Below are 22,439 nucleotides of genomic sequence, written 5' to 3'. Positions count from 1 at the left end.
TGTCCTTTCATGCATATTGGTTGTAAGGGAGAAGGCCTGTACTTTCTTTCAGTCCTTGGGGTGAGCGCCCTTGATTTTGCAGGATCTCTAAAAATGACTTTGGGTGCTTATAGCATTGAGACAATCATTTGCAAATATTGTACAGCCCTTTCTGCTTTTAATACTCCACTGCTCTTTGTATCACACTGTGGTACGAGGATGTATGGTCGGGAAGCGACTCTTTACTGGGTATTGGTGGCTCTATGTCTGTATCCGGAAGGACGTCATCATAATCCTCCAATGGACCTGGACTATATTATTTGTGAATCGGCGTAATAATCTTCTTATTCGTGCTCAGAGCTTTCATCTCCTCCTTCATATTCTTGTGTTGGTGATGGTGACCGTGTATGAGGGGACATAGGTTGACAAATGTGCGTGGGGTTTATGGCTCTATGCTCTGTTGCCACCCGTAAGAAGTTGTGTTACATACAACAGTTGCCCCTGTCTTGGATGGTTCTTTTAATTTGGTTTTCAATATTTTTTGCAAGCCTTCAAAAACATTTCCCTCCTCTTCAAGTTAAGGTTCCTTTTGTATAGTCTTTGCCATCTTATCTGGCATCATTGACTAGGTTGTCAAGGAACGCATCTTTGTTGTTGATGTTGATGTCTTGAAGGTGTTCTTTGGCATCGAAGTGTGTCCCTTGTCTTTTGTCGGAGTCGACTTGTGTTTGCAATGTGCCAATTCAGATTGGTGTTTCGTCTCAGACTGTTTATCCAATGCAGAGGTCTTGTTTTGTAGACGTGGGTGTCGATGTCTGTTTTGGCACCAATGTTTGCCTTGTGTCTGTTTCCTCTCTCCCGACTGAGATTGAGAATGTTCTCGTCCCACCAAGGCTCGCTCTCCATGTTAATCAGAGCCCAAGGGCTGTGGCGAGTTGAGGCGTTGAGGGGGAGGCTGCTGTAAGATTTTCTTACTTCGGGGTGGGGTGATAGTACTCATGGCCTTTGGTGTGGTCTTCGTTTTTTTCAGCCCTGTACCTAGTAGCGGAGCGTGCTGGGCATCGTCACCAGCATACACGCCTGACTCTGCTTCTTAGCTGTCTTCATCCAAGGCGATGTAGTGGTGGCTGCCGATTACATACTCCTGCTGGGCCAGTGCCTCAGCTTCTATCTCACCTTCGCTGCGGGATTCGCCGTGGGAGTATTCCACCTCAGCTGCCATCTCCATCGTGTGGGCTAGGTGTCCGTCCAGTTCAATTTGTAGGGTCTTTTTGTTCTTAAAGAGGCTGCACACTGCGTAGTCTTGCTCCTTATGCTCCGGCGACAGATACAGGTTACAGACCTTGTGGGTATTGGAATATGTGTATTTTGCCTCCCATCAAGGGCACCTCCTGAATAGACTTTCCTTCTTTGCCTCCATTACCCAGAGACTAATATTCTCGACAGGTGTGGCTGTCGACGATGTGGAAGTTTGTCTCTTTCACGTTATTTAAAACATAGTTCCAAGATGTGCTGGGGCTGTGCGTCACTATTTGTCCTCGATAGCTTAATTCTTTTTGTCCGTAGGCCGTATGGATGTCTAAACAGTAGAGCTCCTACGCAGTCCATCCGAGATCAATTGCGTAAAAAACAATTTAATGAAGGAGCCGCTGAGCATGCGCAATTGCTAAGACATTGATCATAAAGACTTTCCACGAGAACAACTTGTGTAGTCTGGGACCAACCCTAGATAGCAGAAGTGCGCAAAGCATGCGTATTTGCAGCCAATATACGCTACGAATACAGGAATTACAACTGGTGACACAAAAGGTGTTGCCCATGAGCCATGTTGCTTGCTATTTTTCGTGTGAAACTGAAACATCAACATGGGGGATCAAGAGGAGGAGCTACGCTGCGAAACAAGATGGCCGCATAAGCTCCAGGCTCCGCCGACCTCCGCCGGCAGCTCGGATATCCTGCTTTCTATCCTTTCCTCACGCCGGACTCCCGTGCGTATGAAGTGCTCCTGACTCCTGCGGTGCAATCCCGGAATTTCCAACTTACCGGGTGACGAAGATATGTCGTGTTTTCTTTTCGGCCTACTTCAGGGCTGGAGCCGGGGCCTCGATTTCTAGCCCATCCGGGTTAGAGTTGATCAACATCGGCTGTGGGACCAGGGTTGCGTCCGGTCTTCCGAACTCGGATCATACTTGCATCTACGATTGGCTACTCAGTAACCGGCTTACGCTAAGGACACGGTACAGTGACGCAAGTGCACATCGGTAGCCGCGGTCGGGGTCCGACGCCCGGAGACCCTGCTGGGGGGGCCGGGGTTGACGGGCTTGGGCCCCGCGAGCGGCGAAGGTGTTGATATTGCCAGTTTTGAGAGCGCCCACTGTTGTCATCGGCTCCGTGTGTGCCTGGTGCCTCGGAGTTGTCCTCTCCGGGGTTCGAGTCCTGCTTCGTCGCTTCGTGAGAGGAGATGGAGGGGACGGACGGCACACCAACGTTGAGGTCCATAATGGCCGCCATTGGGGCGCTCCACTCTCAATTCACCGTCATGTTCCATCAGTTGTCTGTAACGCTGGACAACGTCTGTCTGAGACCGGACGACGACACTCCGACAATGCTATCAGCAGACTGTGGTTCCCGTGGAGTACTCTGCATACCATTTTGAGGTCCCCTTGCGGAAGCCTGATTCAGCCCGCTTTGATGACTCTGACTTCATAGATAGCGCACCTATGGTCATCGTCAGCTTTCCCTGCTCGAACCCTGCTCGGCGGTACATCATTGCTAAATGTTTTGATCGCCACAAACAGTTCTTCAGTGACTATCGGAGAGGTTTGCCATTCTTCTTCACTCTTCCTTGCCGGTTTTGTGGATGTCGCGAACTTATATCCTGTCTACGATCCGATCTCATTGACTTGAACTTTTACGAATGCTTCAATTTCCTCATGGTTTCTGTGGCCTGGGCGACAAGGGCTTTCGTAAAGAACCGTACTGGCCAGGGTTGACTTTGACTTTTAGGGTTTGCTAATTCACGTGATATGTGCCGGGATTGTACCTTATAGTGTACCGGGAGTCGGGTGGTTTAGTTGATGTCCTCCCCAGGCTGGGGTTTAATACTTTGCTTTACACAGTGGACAATACGTCTTGGGGAGGCTGCTGTTGGCGGGGGTATGGGAGCCCGGGAGTGTGTTTTTTGTTCTCCTTCTCCGCTTTTCTTTTCCTTCCTTTAGGGCGAGTTTCGGGGCGACAGGCACGCTGTTAGTGGGGTAGGCCGTAGCCATTACAGGGGTGCAGGGTGGGGGGAGACGGGGGGGTTTGTTATTTTAGTTTGTTTTGTTCTATGGTCCCTTTCTTTTCCTTTCTTTCTTTTCAGGGTGGTTGGCTGTTTCTCCTTCAGTTACTTCTTATTCTATTGGGCGTCTATACTAGCTTTTACTTTACTGTCTCCTAAGAGTGGGTTTTCTGGATGGTACTCGCACTATGTCGCTCGCTGATAGATTATCCTTTACTCCTTGTCTGCCTCTGCTGGCGTTGCGTTACTACGGCCATATTATTCGTTACCTTCTATTGACTGCAGTGCGAGGTACATCCCCCCCATCTCTAATTGCTCCTTCTTATATGGTGTGACGCCGCTTATAGCAATGCCACTACTGCTTCTTCAAAAAAGAAAAAATGAAACCTCTGTATAGTCCTGTTTATTGATATCGCATTCTACTATACGCTGTAACTTGCATCACAGCTGGTGCCAGGGCTGTTGACTGATAAGTGAATTTCCTATTTGATTTGCTGAGTTTACGGCCGCCCCCTGTGGTTGTAGGCCTGTGCTTGTAATGCTTTTGAATGCTTCAATAAAGGTTTATTAAAAAAAAATAAAAACACGGGGGATCAAGACACTTTCATATACGATCAAAGACAACAAAATGACGGATCCAGCTGGTAAAGGTGATTTAGGCAGCATTGCTTAAACACTTCTGACGTGCTATGTTTCTCTTGTTGGTTCGCTTGAAACCGACACTTGTGGGTTGTATGGAAAACATGATATATTGTTTCCATGAGCCTTCTCATTGATGTTTCGATTTCATAAACCACTCACGCATATTGGGAACTGGTTAACTCTGCCAGCCTTCTTCATTGGGCAAAACTCTGTTTTTGGGACCCTGTTTTCTATATTTGACTTAAGTTTATTATAAAGTGATGCCCCCAATCGGTACCAAAGACCAGTGGTGAAACACATGGAGCATATTTACTTTTCTTTCTTCAAGCTCCTTATTATGTGTCTTGCAATGTGCTTCGCATGTTTTGAGGCTGCACTTTATATATGAATAAATGAATTTAAAAAACGTTCTATAACGGATAATAGGTCATCAATAACTAAAAAAAAATTTAAAATGCTTCTTTATAGCTGCAGTCAAGGATACCTTGGTAAGTTTTTCCAATCACATACCTTTGAAGTAATAGAATGAATGGAAGAAACTATGGAAGGCAAGAAGATCAAAGACAATTACAGCATATGGCTTTAGAGTATCACAGCACTGTGGCAGCCTCTTGTAAATCCCACTATTTCCCAACTTGCCAAATATTGGAATCAGTGACACTTGCTGAACTCACCGACCCTGCGATCACCCACCTGCGACAAGGTGGGAAAGGGCGGGACTTCTTTGCTGATTGCCATGTAGCATCTGACAGTGCAGGGCTGAAGCCTACGGCTCTAGTGGCTTTCTTTTACTCAGTATTGCAGAGTGACAGCCAAGCACACTGGCTGGCAGTAGATTTGGGATTATTTTTGCAGTGCTTAATGACTAACTGAACAAAACAATCTAGAAGGCAGAGAATACAGAGATGGAAGTCCCAAAGCCCACAGTAACAAGCCTCCACTGCTTCCTGCTGAGGGATCCAGGGACAATAACAAACAGCACCATCTATGCCAGTGACATGCTATTACAAAGGAGATATTGTACATCCAATCCGGCCACTAGGAAAATATTTAATATATGGAATTTGTGAGAGCTAACATTTATTGGAAGGACTTATTCCTCTATGCTAAATCCTCAGGGAACAGGTCCCAAATAAAACCTCCTGACAAGCAGGTCAATAGTTGTAAGTAAGATAACTTACCATACGCTTGACAGCAACCAGGAGACACTGGGATGCCTCCAACTGCAGTTCAGGATCATCCATAAAGCACAACAATGTCTCCAGGAGCTTGTTCTGCCCATCTATGATGTGCCACAAAGAAGCCCACTCAAGGTAACTTGCCATAGTCTTAAGTGCTGCATTAATCACCTGACAGCATGCCTTGGCCTGTGCGAATGGAGAAAGGGATTCTTAATACACACACACACACACACACACACTTGGCAATAATCCTGAAATCTACATCTCCATCAAGACTGTAGAACAGATGAACTTTGCAAGTTATTTGATTTACAGATGGAATGTACAAATGTATTAAAGGGAGCTAGATCACATAACTATATAACACATTATAATGCAAAGTGCTTTAGAATCAGAAAATAAGCTCTTTGACATGAAAGTTACTTATCTGTATTTAGTCATCCAGAGTTATCTTTTATAGTCACATGCTTTGAAGAGACCAACAAAATCATGTTGGAATACCTTTTACATAAATAGGTAGCAGTTTTATGATCAACACTCAGATATAAAACTAGAGCCAAACACCTTTCATTTTGAGCTTCAGACTTTTCAGCCAATGATCATATGGGTCTCAAGTTGGGGAGAGCAGTTGGCCTAACGGCGAGGGAGCTCGACCTCGGACCTGGGGAAATGGGTTCGAGTCTCGGCAACGACGCTGCACATACTGTGATTCTGGGCAAATCACTTAATCTCCCCATGCCTAACAAAAATTAATGTGTGTCCTCATGTAACGTAACTGGTGCTATGTAAAGCGCTCTGATACCCGATTCAGATTCGGGTCAAGTTCGCGCTATATAAAACTCTGCAAAAAAAAAAAATACCAGATTACTTTATCATGGTTAATGTAATAAAAACAATGCATTTATCTATGCTTGCTTTGAAAAGGCCTGCCAATTATAAGGCCCACTAAAAAACAAACTTATAACATTTTTCTGAACCCTCTCGTTCTGACAATTTAATATATTCAATAGCTATTGTGTGTAGCACTCTGCGCCAAGAGGTATTGTGGGCTGATGAGAAGGCAATGGTGCCCCAAAGTGTCCTGGTGCATCAGCTGACTCATTCCCCTCTTCTATTTGGTTGTCTGGCAAAAAAGGAGCCATATGAGCGAACTACTCCTTTTGGAGGAGATCAGAGGGTAGAAGTGTAGTCTTTGGGGCCAAAAAATAAAGTGGTAATAAGGTGGTTTTGATTGCTTAGGCTGATAATGTGTTTTGAGGTCTCTGAGATAGGAGTGATGGCCTATGCCATTGGCACCACAAAAAGACAACTGTCAACAGTACTACAACTCCAAAGAACCGGGCTGCTTCCATGTCTTCTTTGATGGAGACAGTGCTTCATTTACATGTCTTTCAAAAAGAGCTTCAGTGTTTAAGACCATAGGTAGAATACAGATTTTGGACCTCAGGCCAGAAATAAGTTTTTCACAGCCTAGCTTCATGACCAAGGCCACCACTTTGGTAAGTTGCTTGAAGCCTATGCTGGCAACATCCATTGTGGAGTTCATGATGGCAAAAGAGGCTCTTGTATGATAGCCCCCTTGCTTCTTCTTTCTTATCCTTCAGAATTATGTCAATAAAGAGAGCTAATCTGTACAACGTCTGGAAGTAGTAGGGCCTATGATCATTAAGCAATCATAGTTTTGAAAGAAGTGGCACCTAAATTAGCGAACGGCTCGCTGTAGTTATTCATTTTCCAATCCTTTGTTTGGCAGGCTGTGCAGGAGGAAGATTGCATGATTGTGATTGTGCAGCTTGCACAACCACCAAATTGACCTATGGATGCGTAGTCAAACATGCAAGTTTATCATTAGATGCTTTATGTTTCATTTATGGAAGCATGCAACCGTTGCCAATACTGATGCTAGCTTCTGCATGATTCAGTCCCTCTCCTGCAAGATGTGATCTATTACAGAACACCCTTGATTGCCTTCCTTTGAGAGAGCCCAGATATCACTAGGGAAACAATGTGTTTCCTTGGATTAGACAGTACGTTTGAGGCTAGTTCCACTTCAGAGTGGAAGCAGAAAATACAGTTTGAGTCTGCTGGTGATGGATTTGGAGCACCAGTAGCTGAAGGTGTATAACTCACCATCCCAGACTGATGGTCGGCTGTTCCCCTTCGCCTCTTTGACATCATCATCATCTGTTGTGTCAGCCTCCACCTGACAAGGTAGATATGAGGTGGAAAGGGGTGAGGCGGTCCTTACACTGGTGGTGGTGGAGGTGGTGTCTGGTGTATGATTTGGGTCAGAAACAGCATACAGTGATCTTTCATCATTTGCTGGTTGATCACCCATGAGATTAACTGGGACCTGCAGCATCATTGGTTCTTTATAAGGGGTATCTTCCTAGTACAGATCACACTTTCTTGTGGTGCCTATAGCCCTAGCATGTATTCATTTCATACTAAGTGATGAGTGAAGGGGTTAATGTTCTTATTGGTATTATTGGTCATGCTGACCTGCAAATCCTCCTACAAATATACTTGCATTTGACCTCAGTTGAGTAAGAGTGCTAGTGAAATCAAAGGGACTTTCATCTTCTCAATTAACCTCATAGCCCGTGTCCAACATACTCAGAGGGAGCAGAAGAGGAACCTTGATAGGAGACACATCAGGGAAAAAGTATGTAATACTTTGTCCAATATAGAGGACTGAAATTCTTCATCTTGAACTGCATCGTCAATGTCATTGATCGTACATTTTTCATAGAGGGGAGTGGCTCAGACGAAAATGATTACGTTGATGTAGTTGCTGACAATAGCATGTCGGAGGGAGGCGCTTGGTTTATACAGGGTTGTAGATGATTGAGATGATGAAACAGGCATCAATAATCTTGGTCACAATGTCAGGCCCCTCTGAGGACTCTTCTGAATCCTCCCCTGGGCTCTTGTTGGACTCATTAAGATTCTTTATGGAGCGCTCTATAGTTGAGACACCTTCGTTAAGGGGCTTACTTTCCCTAAGATATCCTTTCTGCAGTGAAAGCAATGTGTAAAATTTCATACCCAGAGAAGGAGGTAATTCATCGAAGTCTTTGTGGGTCTTTTTAACAGATCTTGCTGAACTTTACCTTGTAAAAATCGATAAATGCATTTCTTTGTGAGCATATTCAGCATATGAATGCCACGGGTGCCACAAAGTCTATATAGGGCCTTTCTGGAATAGCTTTCCAGGAGAGTAAAATGAAGTCTTACACAGGTTCAAAATCCCACAGGCAATACATCTCTGTGGTAGAGGCTGTCAGAAGGGTTGAAAAAGCGCCCCCAAAAAGTACATTCCCCCTGGAGACAGATGCAGGTGAAGAAACGATTAGCGCTCTGAATGGATTTTTTTACACACAGGACACACTGTGGAAATCTGGGGGACAGTAGTGCCTGTGTGTGCAGGTCACGGCATTCCCACCTCATTGGAGTTTTGTTTTTTTCAAATGAGGTGATGGCACTATTAAAAGAGTTACTGTGGGATTCCCAGCTCGACAAACAAGAATGAAAACATTTACTTAACAGTAAGGGTAGCTCTCCAGTCTTAGTATCCTTCATAGATTCACATGCTTATATCATCCCCGTCATCGTGCTGGGAGTCCCAAAGGATCATTGCAATATAACTTTAAAGTAAAACATAACAGAGGCTGTAAACATTCTCACTTGGGGAGCCTACTATAATGAAAAAAAAAAAGACTAAAATTGTCCCTTCACATTGAAGCAGACTGAAGCCTAAATTCTGCAGATGCTGGGACTCCCCGAGGATTTTTCCCACCACGATCCGACCTCCACTGACACAAGGAGGAGTACTCGCTTGCGTACAAGTACCTATCAGTCAAGGCTGTAACTGCAACACTAGCTGGGCAGATAGAAATTAAATGAATGGCACCTAGGAGACGATCAATTGTTTAGCAGTTTTGTTACTTGTGTGTTCATTGGTTTACAAGTTTCCTATATATGAAGGTTACATTTTGATGTATGACTGAAAGAAGAGAAATAGGATATCTAAGCATGTTATAGAAACTGTAGCGCTGAATAGAAACATCCAGAATATAGAGATGCAACAGGGGAATTGTCTTACGCCGCAGCCAAGATGGCCACTTAATAACAATCCTTATAGGTACAGTGTGGGAGCAGCTCCAGAGATTTACACGAGGAGGTAAGGGTATGTGGGGCACCAACAGCCATGGGGAAACACTGCATCGACCACCGAGGCTGGCAACCGGGTCTGGCACCAGACCTTGGACGCTAGTGCTGAAGAGCCTCGGAGGCCCAGCCGCAGCAGGGGCAGCTGGCGAGAGGCTCCCCTCACGCAAGTTGGGTGAGTGCACGCACCTCCAGGAGGCACTCTCTTGCTGTTAGCCCAGCTGTTCAGTCCTACCAATACTGCTAAGGCCTGATGTACCTTAGAGCCGTTGGGGCCTGTGGCATGCATACATGAGCACACTTTAGTCTGGTCGTGGGTTGTCCCAGGACCTGTATTACTGACATCTGTGGGGGGCTGAAGGAAACTGGCTGTGGCCGTGTCTGCCCTCTTATCCCTCAACCCCAGACCCTGCAGCTGCTTATCGTGGTTCCCCCCAAGTTAGTGGGACACAGATTATTCAGTGACATCCTGGGATAGCTATGACTGTAGGCACAAGGGGTTGTGTCACATGCAGCCTGAGGAATAAACATATAAGCTTGAGGCATGAGCGTCAGGCCTATCTGACCAAGTGACTGATTGGGTCCCACATACAATACAGGCAGTGACGCTATGGCTGGCTAGTGGAAGGGCTAATGCACGCATAGAACGGAAGATGTCCCCACTTACATGTACAGCCTGAGGCTCCTGTCACATGTATATGATTGGCATGCTTTGCACCTAACTGGCTGGGAGGGGAGGGGGGGATATTGTGCTGATTCTCTGCAGATGCAATGATCACCCTCACTGGCTATTATGTGGCAGGAGGAGGCTTTGATCACTTCTTTTAATTATGAGAGAGCTCTGGAGAGGACCTGTGAACACTGAGCCACACCCTGAGACACCAACATGAATGCCATCACAGGCAAGAGCAACCAGAGACAAATTAAACTGATCTTCAAGCAGCAGAAACTGCAGAGGCATGCAACAGCAGCATTAGACCCTGCGGATGGTGCAAAGGACTTTGATACGTTGGCCCCTAGAGGGAACACACAACAATTTTACTTATGTCAGGGCCAGCTTCAGATCCATTAAAAGCAAAATGGATGCAAATGCATTGTACCAGGTCCACTTTATATTTCTCCCATTAAAAAAAATTACTGTATTTTTCAGTTATAAATGCGTCACCGTGTCCACTGGCAGCAATATGCCTTCCGTTTGTAAATGCGACACTTTGAAATGGGAGAAAACTAAAACTCTTCATTTTAATTTTCTCCCATTTAAAAGCATTTCAGAAATAGGATTATGTTCTCACTCTCCAACATTGAGTTGCCACCAGCTTTTAAGAGTTCTATACTTCCGTGCTTAAGCTCTTCACCTCTGCACCCCAGTCTGAGGCATAAGGTGGAGTCGAGCACGGCTCATTATCAGACCCTACTATCTAAAGCCAGAGGATAATAATGCAAAATAAACACAGCCTTCCCTTAACTATAAAAGGAAAACGTAACACTTTTTATTGACCCAGTGGTTATTTAAAGATGAACTCAAGGCTGTGAGTTACTCTGAAGGTGTCTGCGAGCTATTGGTAGCTCGCGATCGACGGGTTGGAGACACCTGTAAATGCAAACTATTTAGCCTGCAGATTGTATGGTTTCTTTAATTTTATTTACTAGATTATTTACTAGATCCAATTTGCTCCAATGTCCCCATATCCACAAGGGATCCCTGCCCGGTGCCCTGGTCTGATCACTTCATTTCACTTCATTTCCTTTTTCTCCTGGACGATTTCCAGCGTAGCGACGCGGGTCTGTTCTTACCAGAAGCCTGCTTTTGGGAAAATTGACCCTCTAGACCTCAAACAGGCTCTTGATCAATCTAGGCCTGCCCTGTCAGGAGAACTTGAGTAGTGTTTTCGGGGTTCACTGTTTGGGTTGCTAAGGCGGTGGTGTCTGCTGCTTCGCCTCGGCCTGTCAAACCTGCTAGAGACACCCCACCTAAACCTTGGTTTAACTCGAATCTCAAAGCCGCCAAGCATGATTGCAAGGTCCTGGAGCGTGCCTGGCGTCAGAGTGGATATTGCCCCTTAGCCAAGAGGAAACTTAGAGCTACGCAAAAAAATCTATTATGAGGCCATTGCCGTGGCTAAAGGGCAATTTTACACGACTCGCATTGACTCTGCCAGGAACAACGCCAAAGGAATTTCTCTATAGTGCAGAATTTCATGTCACCGAGGGCCCAAGAGAGTGTCATTCCATCTTCTCTCGCCTGGTGTAACACGCTCTCCTGCTGCTTCAGAGAAAAAATGCGGACCATCCAGGCTACTTTTCCCTCTGCTAGCAGCCGCTGGGTGGGACCTCTGGCTGTTCAATCTGCCGCCCCCACCTGCTCTCGGTCAGTCTTTAGAGCAGTCGACCCCCTGGAATCTCTTAAGATGCTCAGGGGGCTTAAGTCCGGCTCTCCCTCGGACCCCTGCCCGGCTAGGCTTCTGGCTGCCGTGGCAGAGAGCGTGCATACAGAGGTGAACTGTATTGTCAACATATCCCTTCAGTCAGCAGCGGTCCCTCAGGGGTGGAAGCAGACTAAGATCTTGCCTCTTCTTAAAAAAGCTTCTCAGGATCCTCTTATTCCAGGGAATTACCGTCCCATCTCCCTCCTTCCGACCATTGCCAAGGTCTGTGATATGGTTGTTAATAATCAACTCACAGAGTATGTGGAGACAGAGGGACTCCTGCACCCCGCACAATCAGGGTTTCGAGCCTCTCACAGCACTGAGACTGTTTTAGTCGAGGTGGTTGAGGCTATTCGGGAGTGTCTTGATGCTGGCAGGAGGGCAGCATTAATTTTGTTGGGCCTCCCGGCCGCGTTCGACACGGTACCCCATGCTCTCCTTCTGGCCCGACTTGCGGAGATTGGGGTATCGGGAGCGGTTTGGGGTTGGATTAGATCTTTTCTGGAGGAGCGGGTTGAGCAGATTTGGCTCCCCCCTTTTTCTTCCTCCCCCCAGCTGGTCACCACTGGAGTTCCACAGGGTTCCTCCCTTAGTCCGCTCCTCTTCAATATCTAGCTCACACCACTGACATATCTGGCTGAGGAGCTCGGGCTAAGGTAATGGCCTATGTTGATGACACGCAGCTGCTGTTCACTTGGGATAAAACATCTGTCTATGCCTCAGCAGCACAACAGTGTCTGGTTTCCATCTTTAAATGGCTGGCGGATGCACAGTTAAAATGTAACAAAGAAAAGTCTGAGATCCTGCTTTATGGCAAGTTTCCTGCTGACTTTTGTGAGCAGCTGTGGCCTCCCGACTCCCCGCTCCCTCCCGTGTTGGGACAGCCTGTAAAAAATCTGAGACTATGGTTCGACGAGAGTCTTTTTTTCTCTACTCACATTAAAAAACTGTCAGGTTGTTGCTTTGGCCTCCTAAGACTCTGCGGACCTTCTTTCCGCTTCTCCCTCAAACGGCTAGAGAAACTGTCACCTGTGCCCTTATTCTTTCCAGTCTGGACTACGCCAATGCTCTCTTTGTTGGGTCCCATGGATACCTGCTCAAAAAGCTTTAGGTAGTCCAGAATGCGGCCGCCAGATTGCTTTTGGGCATCTCGAAGAGGAATAGTGCTGTCCCCCTATTACGCTCGCTTCACTGGCTTCCTGTTGTTGAGAGAGTCAGGTTCAAATCTTTAGTTTTGGCCCATCGTGCTCTCCATGGTTCTGGCCCCCTCTACCTCCAGAGGAGATTTTCCTTCTACCTTCCGACGTGTGCGCTTCGATCTATGTCTTTGCGTTTTGCTCGGGTTCCTCACTTTAAGCTTCAGAGGATGGGTGGCAGCTCCCTTGCAGTGAAGGCCAGTGTAGCCTGGAACGCCCTCCCCCCTTTCTTTGCGGTCCATTCAGAACCTTGCTGTGTTTAAGAGAAAACTCAGACCCACCGTTTTTCCTGTTAAGTTTCCTTCTTCACCCCTCTGCATCGCGCCGGGACACTCATGAGTATCCGTTCGCGCTATACGTGGATTTAACATTACATAACATAACATTTATTTTTCAGTGTTTGAAGTTGTGCGAGTTATGCTTTATTATTTATGGTTGTGTTACCTAGCCATCTTCAATGATGTTGCAAAACTATATTGTTGTTTTTCCCACAGCAGACAACACACATGCGTCTTGACCTCAAGGTACTTTTTTTTACTTCACTACTAATTTTGGTTCACTATTTCCAAATACAAATAAATTAACAGTTTTCAGATAAAACAGTGCTTACCTGCGGTTGCTGTATAGCATCATTTTTCTGGAAAAGGAGAAGACAAAGAATAAAATGTACACACGTGTTAATAGTTCACAAACCATAAAACAAAGGTTCACAAACATAATGCATAGATATAATCCTCATACAAAAACACTATTCTTTCTAGGGAACAAAATTGTATCACTCATAACCTAGCCAATAAAACAATTGATCATGCCACCTTGTGACAACACTGTCATACCTAAATATTGACTCCAAAATATCAGTTGGCCATACCATTGTGGTCAAAGAATTTTGAAAATAAAAATACCATACGACATAATATGAAAGGCAAGTATGTATTTTAGTTGTTTGTAATATTGATGTTTAAAATATAGTTCTCTACAATACTGTTAAATATGTGAACCTTTCATTTTATAGGTTTTTTTTACAATGTATTGTTTGTTCTAGTTGTTGGATTTATATATTAAATTATTCACAGCATGTTTTTCTATTTTTGGAGGTTGAGGGATTTGTTGGGGAATTGTGTGGGTGAGGTTTTATTTTAATGATATATTAACTAACACAAAATGTATTAAACTATTTAATTCATTTAATTGCTTATCGTATTAAGTCATTTATAAACTTCTAAAATAAATATGAAGTACATTTACATTGAATAAATTGCAAAAAAATGAAGACAATGGGTTTGTTGTTTTAAGGGGGGGGATTAGGTTGGTAGTTTATTCTAAATTTTGTTAGGAAGATTTTAGACAGATAGGTTAAATTGTATTGTTTTTATCTGATTAAAATCAACTACAAAAGACGAATATAAGATATACGCATAATGAGTGATGAAACATACACAGCACTGATGTGGAATGTCAATCGGTAGCTAGCAAGATTAGAGAGAATTGGTAACAAGACACATTAAGAGACTTAAACCTGATATTGTTTTTTTGCAGGAAACCCACCTGCTGGGTACACATCGTGCCTTTATCAGGAGAGGGTCATATACACTGCTCGCACATGCAGGATTTTCCCCTGAGGCACGAGGAGTAGCTATCTTAATTAGGAACCCCCCCCTTCCCCGGTGGGACTTTTGTCCTGTCCAGTGAACCTGGGGATGACAAGAGCTAATATTAATCAGTGTCTACGCCCCGCCAAGACGGCAATCCCAAACCCTAGATGCAACTGTCAGGATATTATTCGAATCGGGCCCTTCCACACACATCAATGCAGGTGACTTTAATGATATAATAGACCCAGGCCTCGACCGCGCACACATTTGCCACAGGAACCAGGGTTCCCACCCCACTGGCGGACTTCACAAAGTTGCTATGACGGACCGACCTTTGGCGAAGACAACATCCACTAAAACATGCCCATTCCTTTTTCCCCAGAGCACATTGAGTCTTCTCCAGACTAGATTTCTTCTTTGCCCCGGCATGGGAGATGCAAATGGTGGACAAGTTGTAATACCTTGTAAGGGGCATCTCGGACCACTCACCACTGTGGTTTACAGTGGGAGGAAGAGGTGACAAGCAACAATCTTTTCCCCAGGACTGAATCGTACTGAGTTTGAGGCCTGGCAGGAACCAGAGTGCAGATCAATAGGCCATTTACTTGATGAAGACAGCCCCATACCTTTCGATACACTGAGAATTTAATGTGCACTCCTTGAGGAAGAGATGTTCCATTATACTCAAATTAGACACAGGGTGATGAACCCGGAGGTGAAAGCAGCCGCGCAGCGACATCGGACCCCCTTTGAGAGATGGCTCCTCGGCAGAGAGTCTCACAAGCCCTTAGTCTCAGAGTTGTACAAAATCTTTATAGGCCCTGAACCAGAGACAAAAACCACAGCCCAGTTGAGATGGGAGCGAAAGCTGGGGAGGCAGTTGACGCAAAAATAATGGAGGGATATTCACTACAGGGCGCGATACTCTGCCCCCAACAAATCTAGCGAAGAAACTGCAGTGAAAATTCCCTCCTACTGGTATCTGACACTGGCTCACCAACACAAAATCTTCCCACCCCGAGGTGATAATTGCTGGAGATGCAGGGACTCCACAGGGACACTGACACACATCCTGGGCGAATGCCCCAAACTTTCACATTTTTGGGAAGAGGTCCTAACAGAAATTGATACGCATTTTGATAAACAATGTCTTAAATTCCCTTCCTACACTATTTTGGGTCTTCCCAGTCCACTTACTTACCCACTCACATCGAAGAGAGGCAGGCACATTACACTGGCACTTGGGGCAGTGCACCAATCAATATTGGCTCTATGGGGTACAGACAGGGTCCCGACAAGACTAGCATGGCTTCATTGTATCTGGGATCTGCTGGAGATGGAGAGGCTCTCCTGTGCTCTCAAACAAGAAGGAGATACATTTTGAGAGATCTGGTCTCGAACAAGGAGATACATTTTGAGAGATCTGGTGCACTTTCACAGAACTTCTATCACAAGAATTCACCAACTAACTTGCCCTAGATATCTCAGACTGCTAAGCCGAAACTGATAGGATGAAAACTGAAATCATGACTAGAGGCTAGATCTGGAGATACAGGCACCCGGAGGGAGGGTAGTTAGGAATCAATAACGTTATAAGTTGCATATTAGCGGATATCGGCTGAATGTTGATGCTGTGTCCGCAAAACATATATTCTCTCACAAGAATCGCATTTGCAACAATAAAACAAATGTAAACATAAAGTATATGTGCAGTTGGCCTAAACGTTCCTGTTCAATGCTGGTAAGTCACATCTAAGGTAGCCTTAAGTGCCCATAGGCCAGGGTGCATAATATTTAAAAAGTTTGACATCAGCATTTAAGTTTTACATGTCCTGGCAGTGAAAAATCTCCAAAGTCGTTTTTCACTGCAGCAAGGCTGGCTCTCCTATAGAGAAGCACTGGCTTAACACATTTAATATAAGCCTTACAACCACAATAGGACTTCATGCTAACAAGAACGCGTTGCTCCAGACCCCATCTTAGCCTTGTTAATTGATATCCTTCTGTCTCTTGGCACAAAATTAATTCTTTTAGATTGGAAATCACCTATGTTAGTGCCTAAGACAAATGGTGGCACTTACTTTGCTCAATTAGGAGTGTGGACAACACATTGCAGTCCACAACACATGGTTTGTCATGTTTAAGACGATTTGGGTAACACTTGACAAATTTCTACAGGAACACAAACCCCCATAGACCTCCCCCACAGTCACTCCCCCTCTTATGATCCTGCCCAGAGCCATACCATGTGTATATTTCGTTGTTGCCCAGAGGAGCCACCGTACCTCTGCCTTTCTTTCCATCTCTCACTCTCTCTTTCCTTCCTTCTCCTCTCTTCCTCTATCTTTAACCAGCAAACTGTTGCATGCAGTACAACCCATTTCAATAGGTCTATACTACCGTCAGGTAGGTGCACTTAAACTCTAGTCTGTCCCTCTAATCATTATTCCGGAGTGAAATACATCCCACTTAGCAACCACTGCTTTTTATTATCCGGGCCGCACAGACCGTAAGGTCATACCAATGTTACCTCCATTCAACCTTAAAGACTGTACCTATACACTGCTGCTCATGATGCCCGTTCTTTGTCGATCCTTGGATTGCACTGCTTATTGTACCTATTCTGGGTTTTTTCTTTTTGCATCATATATATTGAGTATTGTTTTGTTGTATGATTACTCTATGTTCTAATTTTGCATAAAATAAAAATGTCCTGAAATTATAAAAAGTACTTATAATGGATAACTTCAGTTTGGGAACAGCTAGATCCATGATTCAAGGCCTCAAATTAACAGGAATTCAAAATCCAATTTTATCGTAAAATCGGATTTTAAATTACTATTTTGAAAACGTTTTTTCTGCCTCAAACCTCTAGCAGCCTTTCACAAGATAAACCTCAGCTGTCACCTGATAGTCTGCTGGGAGCTGTGAATTGCTATCAGGAAGGGAAAAAGGCCCTTAGTCTGGGAGGAAGTGTGACCTCCTCCTGACTGGATGGCGTAGGCAATACGGACAAGAACTGTACCAGCTTCGAAGTGTCAGCATCTCACAGGAAGATGTAACATGGACCAAGGCTTTCCCCTGGCATAGTAAAAGTAGCCAGAGTAGCACCAAGGCCAGCGAGGAGGGGGGAGCGAGGGGGGCAAAAGGGGGAGGGGGGGCGGGGTTTGCAGGCAAAAGTTACTTATTTCGCTAGACACACCTCAGGGGTGTAACCAGAGCACTGACCAAGGAAATAAAGATTCTGTCATGTTTATGCAAATGGCAGGCAAACAAGTGGCAAACAGAAGAGGGATTGCATGTGCTGAACCAAAGGATTGGAACTCAGAAGAAGTACTGAGCTGGCTGCTTTACCTGTGAAGAGAAATGTCAAGGGCCGGCTACGTTCCCACTTGAACCCAGAATATAAGAGTGGACTCTTGGCTAGCCTTCTGTTCAGCCTAAAGCAAGGAATAGACCAGTTGACCAGGTCCAACTGAACTTTACCTGCATCCAGTTGGTTGCTTCTGCAAGACTGGACACTTAATTGGAGTTACAGTGTACTCTCTTATCCTCAAGATTGCAAAAGTGGACACTTAAAAACTTTCTCTGAACTTTTTCCTAAAAGAACCAAAATCTACCATGGCAACACCACTAAACCACAGCCACCACTCTCGCATCGCAACTTGTTGGTTTTCCCCACTGAAAACATTTTTACTTCCACAAAAGTTTCAAACTCCCGATGTGGGCGATTTCACTGGGACAAACGCCGAGTACCACCCCGCCGTCATCAAAGCCTCCTTCGAATCCAACCTGAAGCCTGCCCTGCCAACAAGAAAATTCCCTCAAAAAAAAAAAAAGGTCAGACGGTCAATTTCTCATGAGTACGGACCTGGTCTCTGTAGTCGTCCCACATTCCATTACGATCAGCTTTAACTTTAGACTCTAACACGGTCTATCGCGAACAGATAGATACAGACAGTTGCTACTTTGCTCTTTTTGGTGCAATAGAAAATCTAAAACTTCCAAAAATCATATCTCTGGTTGCCCTGATCCAACTGTGTCACATTGTTGTCTGTTTATTAAAATGTATACTATTTTTTATAAATTGTAGTGGGAGTTTTATTGTGTTATGTTTTTGACTTATTTGGTACTGATAAATGCTTTACACTGGTTCCTTAAAGTTATGCCCGATTGCTCTGTGTCACAGCAACCCAGCACTGAGCTAAGGTTTAAATTAAAGTAACATTACAGGACCGGTTGGGTTACAGAATATTGACATTATTACTTGGTGAGGTCTCACAACCACCTCAACTAATAATCCACTTTCTCACAATTTTATTCCTTCCACTGACTGAATATGGAGAGATAATAAATGCTGGAAATGCTTTTTAATGATTAGGTTTTATCAGACTGCCATGCCATCACAGATGTAATTTTTCAATGCAGTAATATCCTATGAAAATAATGATGTTAAGGAAGTTGCCAAATGTTCTTAATTAATAAATTATCACGTTTTTGAATAATTTTAAGATGAAGCATCAGTGAACCGCAGAGAAGGATAGTGACCAATAACTCGGCCCCTGTAAATCCTTGAAAATCTGCTACCTTTGCAGTTTAATTGAGCAATTTGTTCTTGCCTGGGTAAGTGATTGTCAATGGTTACACTCAGGTAGCAATAACTGTACACTTGTTACGACGATGGTGTTCCCAGTGTCCAGGTAAACTTACAAGATACTCCAAAGGCCATGGTTTTGGTGTTTGCAAGGTTCACAGTTAATATGTTGATGTTGTAATGTCTTGTAGACGAAGTAATTGGTGCTGAAGACCCTTTGGTCAGCATATGCCAAATAACCAATGGGTTGTTAGAGGCATAGCCTTCTGGTAAATCGAAGTATTCAAATAGTATGTACAGAAAAGATAACAAGGGAGCAAGGATACAGCCTTGTATTAATCTGTTGCTGGTAACATATTTGAGGTCAGGCTAGTTTCACTCTCACCCAAGTTTCTTTATGTAGGGCGTGGCATGACCGCGGATCAAGATGGTCTCCTAGTCTCGGAGCCAAACTCCCCGGAGACAACGGCCATCCCAGAACTCACATGCAAAGCGACATGGCATAGCTGCGACTGCTTTCTCTGGGCCGTCCCGATCTCTGGGGTGCCTCCTTTTTAACATTACAAAAGGGGGTGGTGATGGACGGAGCATCTGAATCAAACACTCACACCCAGTCAACAGATCTGGGTTTAATCCATCACCGTTCTTTAGACCACTCTGCCACCCCAGTTCAGACTTGGCTATATGCAAATCAGTCTGACCCTGAGCCTCATGGGAACAGTCCAGCCCGAACTGCCAAGCCTTTTGGCCGCCATAAGTGTGGCAGGGTATGCTCAGATGTGAGTCCCTTGCTCACTTGGCCACTGGATTCAAGATAGCCTGGCTGATGAGGATTATGAATCCGAAACCGGTCCTCGGTACCTTGTTTGCAGTCCAGGGAAGACATGGCTTGGCAGTTCGGGCTGGACTGTTCCCATGAGGAACAGGGTCAGACTGATTTGCATATAGCCATGTCTGAACTGGGGTGGCAGAGTGGGCTAAAGAACGGTGATGGATTAAAGCCAGATCTTTTGACTGGGTGTGAGTGTTTGATTGATTCAGATGTTCCGTCCATCACCACCCACTTTTGTACCGCTTTTGGCCGCCATTAGTGTGGCAGGGTATGCTCAGACGTGAGTCCCTTGCTCACTTTGCCACTGCATTCAAGCAAGCCGGGCTGAAGACGGCTGGAATGCCAGAAACCGGTCCTCGGAAGCTTGTTTCCGGTCCAGGGAAGACATGGCTTGGCAGTTCGGGCTGGACTGTTCCCATGAGGCAAAGGGTCAGACTGATTTGCATATAGCCATGTCTGAACTGGGGTGGCAGAGTGGGCTAAAGAACGGTGATGGATTAAACCCAGATCTTTTGACTGGGTGTGAGTGTTTGATTGATTCAGATGCTCCGTCCATCACCACCCCCTTTTGTACCTCTTTTTTACCATTGGCGGCCCGGGGGCGCTGTGCTCATGATGTGCGTGCCAGGGCCTACAACAAAGGACTGAGCCTAGATTGCAGCTGGCCTGCCGTGCCTCACTGCTGGCACCGCCCCCCTGGACTCGGCGGACGCCGGTGATGGAGGCTACCTACTTTCGTGGACCCCGTGTAGTGCTCCTGATAGGCACGGGCTCCCCAGATGACAGTGGGTAAGGCCGCGCAGGTTTCTTTTTCGGTCCAGCGACACGCGAGTCCTACATTTTGGCCGCTTGATGCCGGTGGCCCCAGCTGAGAGGCTCGCTCTACCCTCAGCGTCCTTCCACGTCTTGGTACACCACAGAGCACCTCCTGCTGATACATTGCGGCAAGACACTACTCAAGGCACTCGGCGAGGCCATAATTACAGTGGGCCTAATTGCGCTATTGGAGGTGCATGGTTTGGGCCGGCCCCTCTCAATGTGATACCCCGACTTTGGTGAGCTCTTGGCCGGATAGCTGGTGCGGTCTGGTAAACCTGATACACACTGGCCAGAAGGCCGCGCTGGGGGCCACACTTGATGCCTGCGGGGGCGCATCGGGGAGCCTGCTTTCATCCTTGCAGTTTATTACCGGATTTGGCGAGTGCGAGCCGCTTAGTTCGCGTTGTGCAGAGGCTGTTACAGCACGTTCCCCTGCGGCCCCCACTCCAAAGCCATGGGCAAGGGGGATCCAAAGCAGCAGAAGCTCACCTTTGAGAAGACAGGCGTTGGTGCGGATTCGACTCGCGCTACGATGATGGAAGGTGGTGATCAGGATGCTGCCCCGCCTCAGACCAGCGCACAGTGAAATGAGGCGCTCATGGCAGAACTTAAGGGGAGCTTCCGTGCACTTGAGTCTCGCTTCGAGGGCCTCGACAAACGCCTTGACAGAATGGGGGCCAGATTGGATTGGCACAATACATGGCGGAGGGCAGGGTCTCAGACTTGGAAGATGGCGCAGCCCAAGCAACGAAATGGCTAGAGAGAATGAAAGGTCTACTAAAGAATTTCGTGGCTAAATAGAAGGGGGCCCCCAGGGGAGAATATAGGCAGGCTCGTGGGGGATAAAGACTGAACAATCCAAGAGGAGCAAGAAAGAGCCCTGCCAAAACTGTTTTCAAAAAGGCCCTATAAACGGTCCTATATATTAATCAGAGCAACAGAGCCACCCAAACACAGGTCAGAGGACAAAATCATTGATGTATTAACAATTCATTTTATTATTCATTTTTTCATTTTATCTTTTTTTAAGATTAACAATTCAATAAAAAATGCTACAAACAAGACAATCATATCATTAAATGGTCAAAAACATAGCAGCAACTTTCTATAGTCCCACACAGACCATCCACTCTCACATTCATAAATACACACACTCAATCATATCCATGTATCAAATCTCCCATTCACAACTAGAAGCATGATCACAATATTACATTAGCACCATCTGATAGATGGATGACAGGGTGACAGACAAATCATCCAATCTAAAGGCGGTAGCGGCAAAAACACATATAGGACTAAAGATGGACAGAACAATCCTATTGCCCACAGTTGTGAAGCCAACGCGCGTTTCAGTGTCTGGTCCAAGAGAGGGGCCACACCTTCATCAGGGCGATGATGTAATATGGAGAGGGGAACAAGACATCAGTGTACACTTCAAGTAAACAAAATCGAGATGCTTGGCAAATTCAGTGGTTCATTTTCCATTTGGTAAAATTGAAGTTTGCTTGACATTAATACGGGATTGTGGGTTTTCCCCTTATTGTCGAATGAGGAGATGGGTGGGAGGTGGGGTTTTCTTTGGTTATATGGTTTCACTTGTTCCTGACAAGACTGCTTTGTTATGATGTTCCGCGTTCTCATGTTGACACATTCATGTTCCTTACAGTCATGACCATTTGTGACAATGGCGGGTAGGCTCTCCACCATTTCTGATGTCAATTT

The 22,439-nt window shown here is 45.4% G+C and overlaps 1 protein-coding gene across 5 annotated transcripts in view; it reads right to left on the bottom strand.

The window, feature by feature from the left end:
* LOC144762305 (exportin-5-like) overlaps positions 1 to 22,439 on the bottom strand; it is a 2,106,094-nt gene that overhangs the window by 1,769,620 nt on the left and 314,035 nt on the right. For all 5 annotated transcript variants that reach the window (XM_078647454.1, XM_078647456.1, XM_078647455.1 and 2 more), the window contains exons 6-7: positions 13,485 to 13,511; positions 5,083 to 5,268 (exon numbers count right to left, since the gene is read on the bottom strand). In XM_078647454.1, the coding sequence (XP_078503580.1) occupies positions 5,083 to 5,268; positions 13,485 to 13,511 (213 nt within the window). The remainder of the gene's footprint in view (positions 1 to 5,082; positions 5,269 to 13,484; positions 13,512 to 22,439) is intronic.

The sequence above is a fragment of the Lissotriton helveticus genome, chromosome 6, assembly GCF_964261635.1.
Source record: "Lissotriton helveticus chromosome 6, aLisHel1.1, whole genome shotgun sequence".
Lineage (NCBI taxonomy): Eukaryota > Metazoa > Chordata > Amphibia > Caudata > Salamandridae > Lissotriton > Lissotriton helveticus.
Note: the sequence above shows the minus strand (reverse complement) of the source record. Positions and strands in the feature narration are given on the sequence as shown.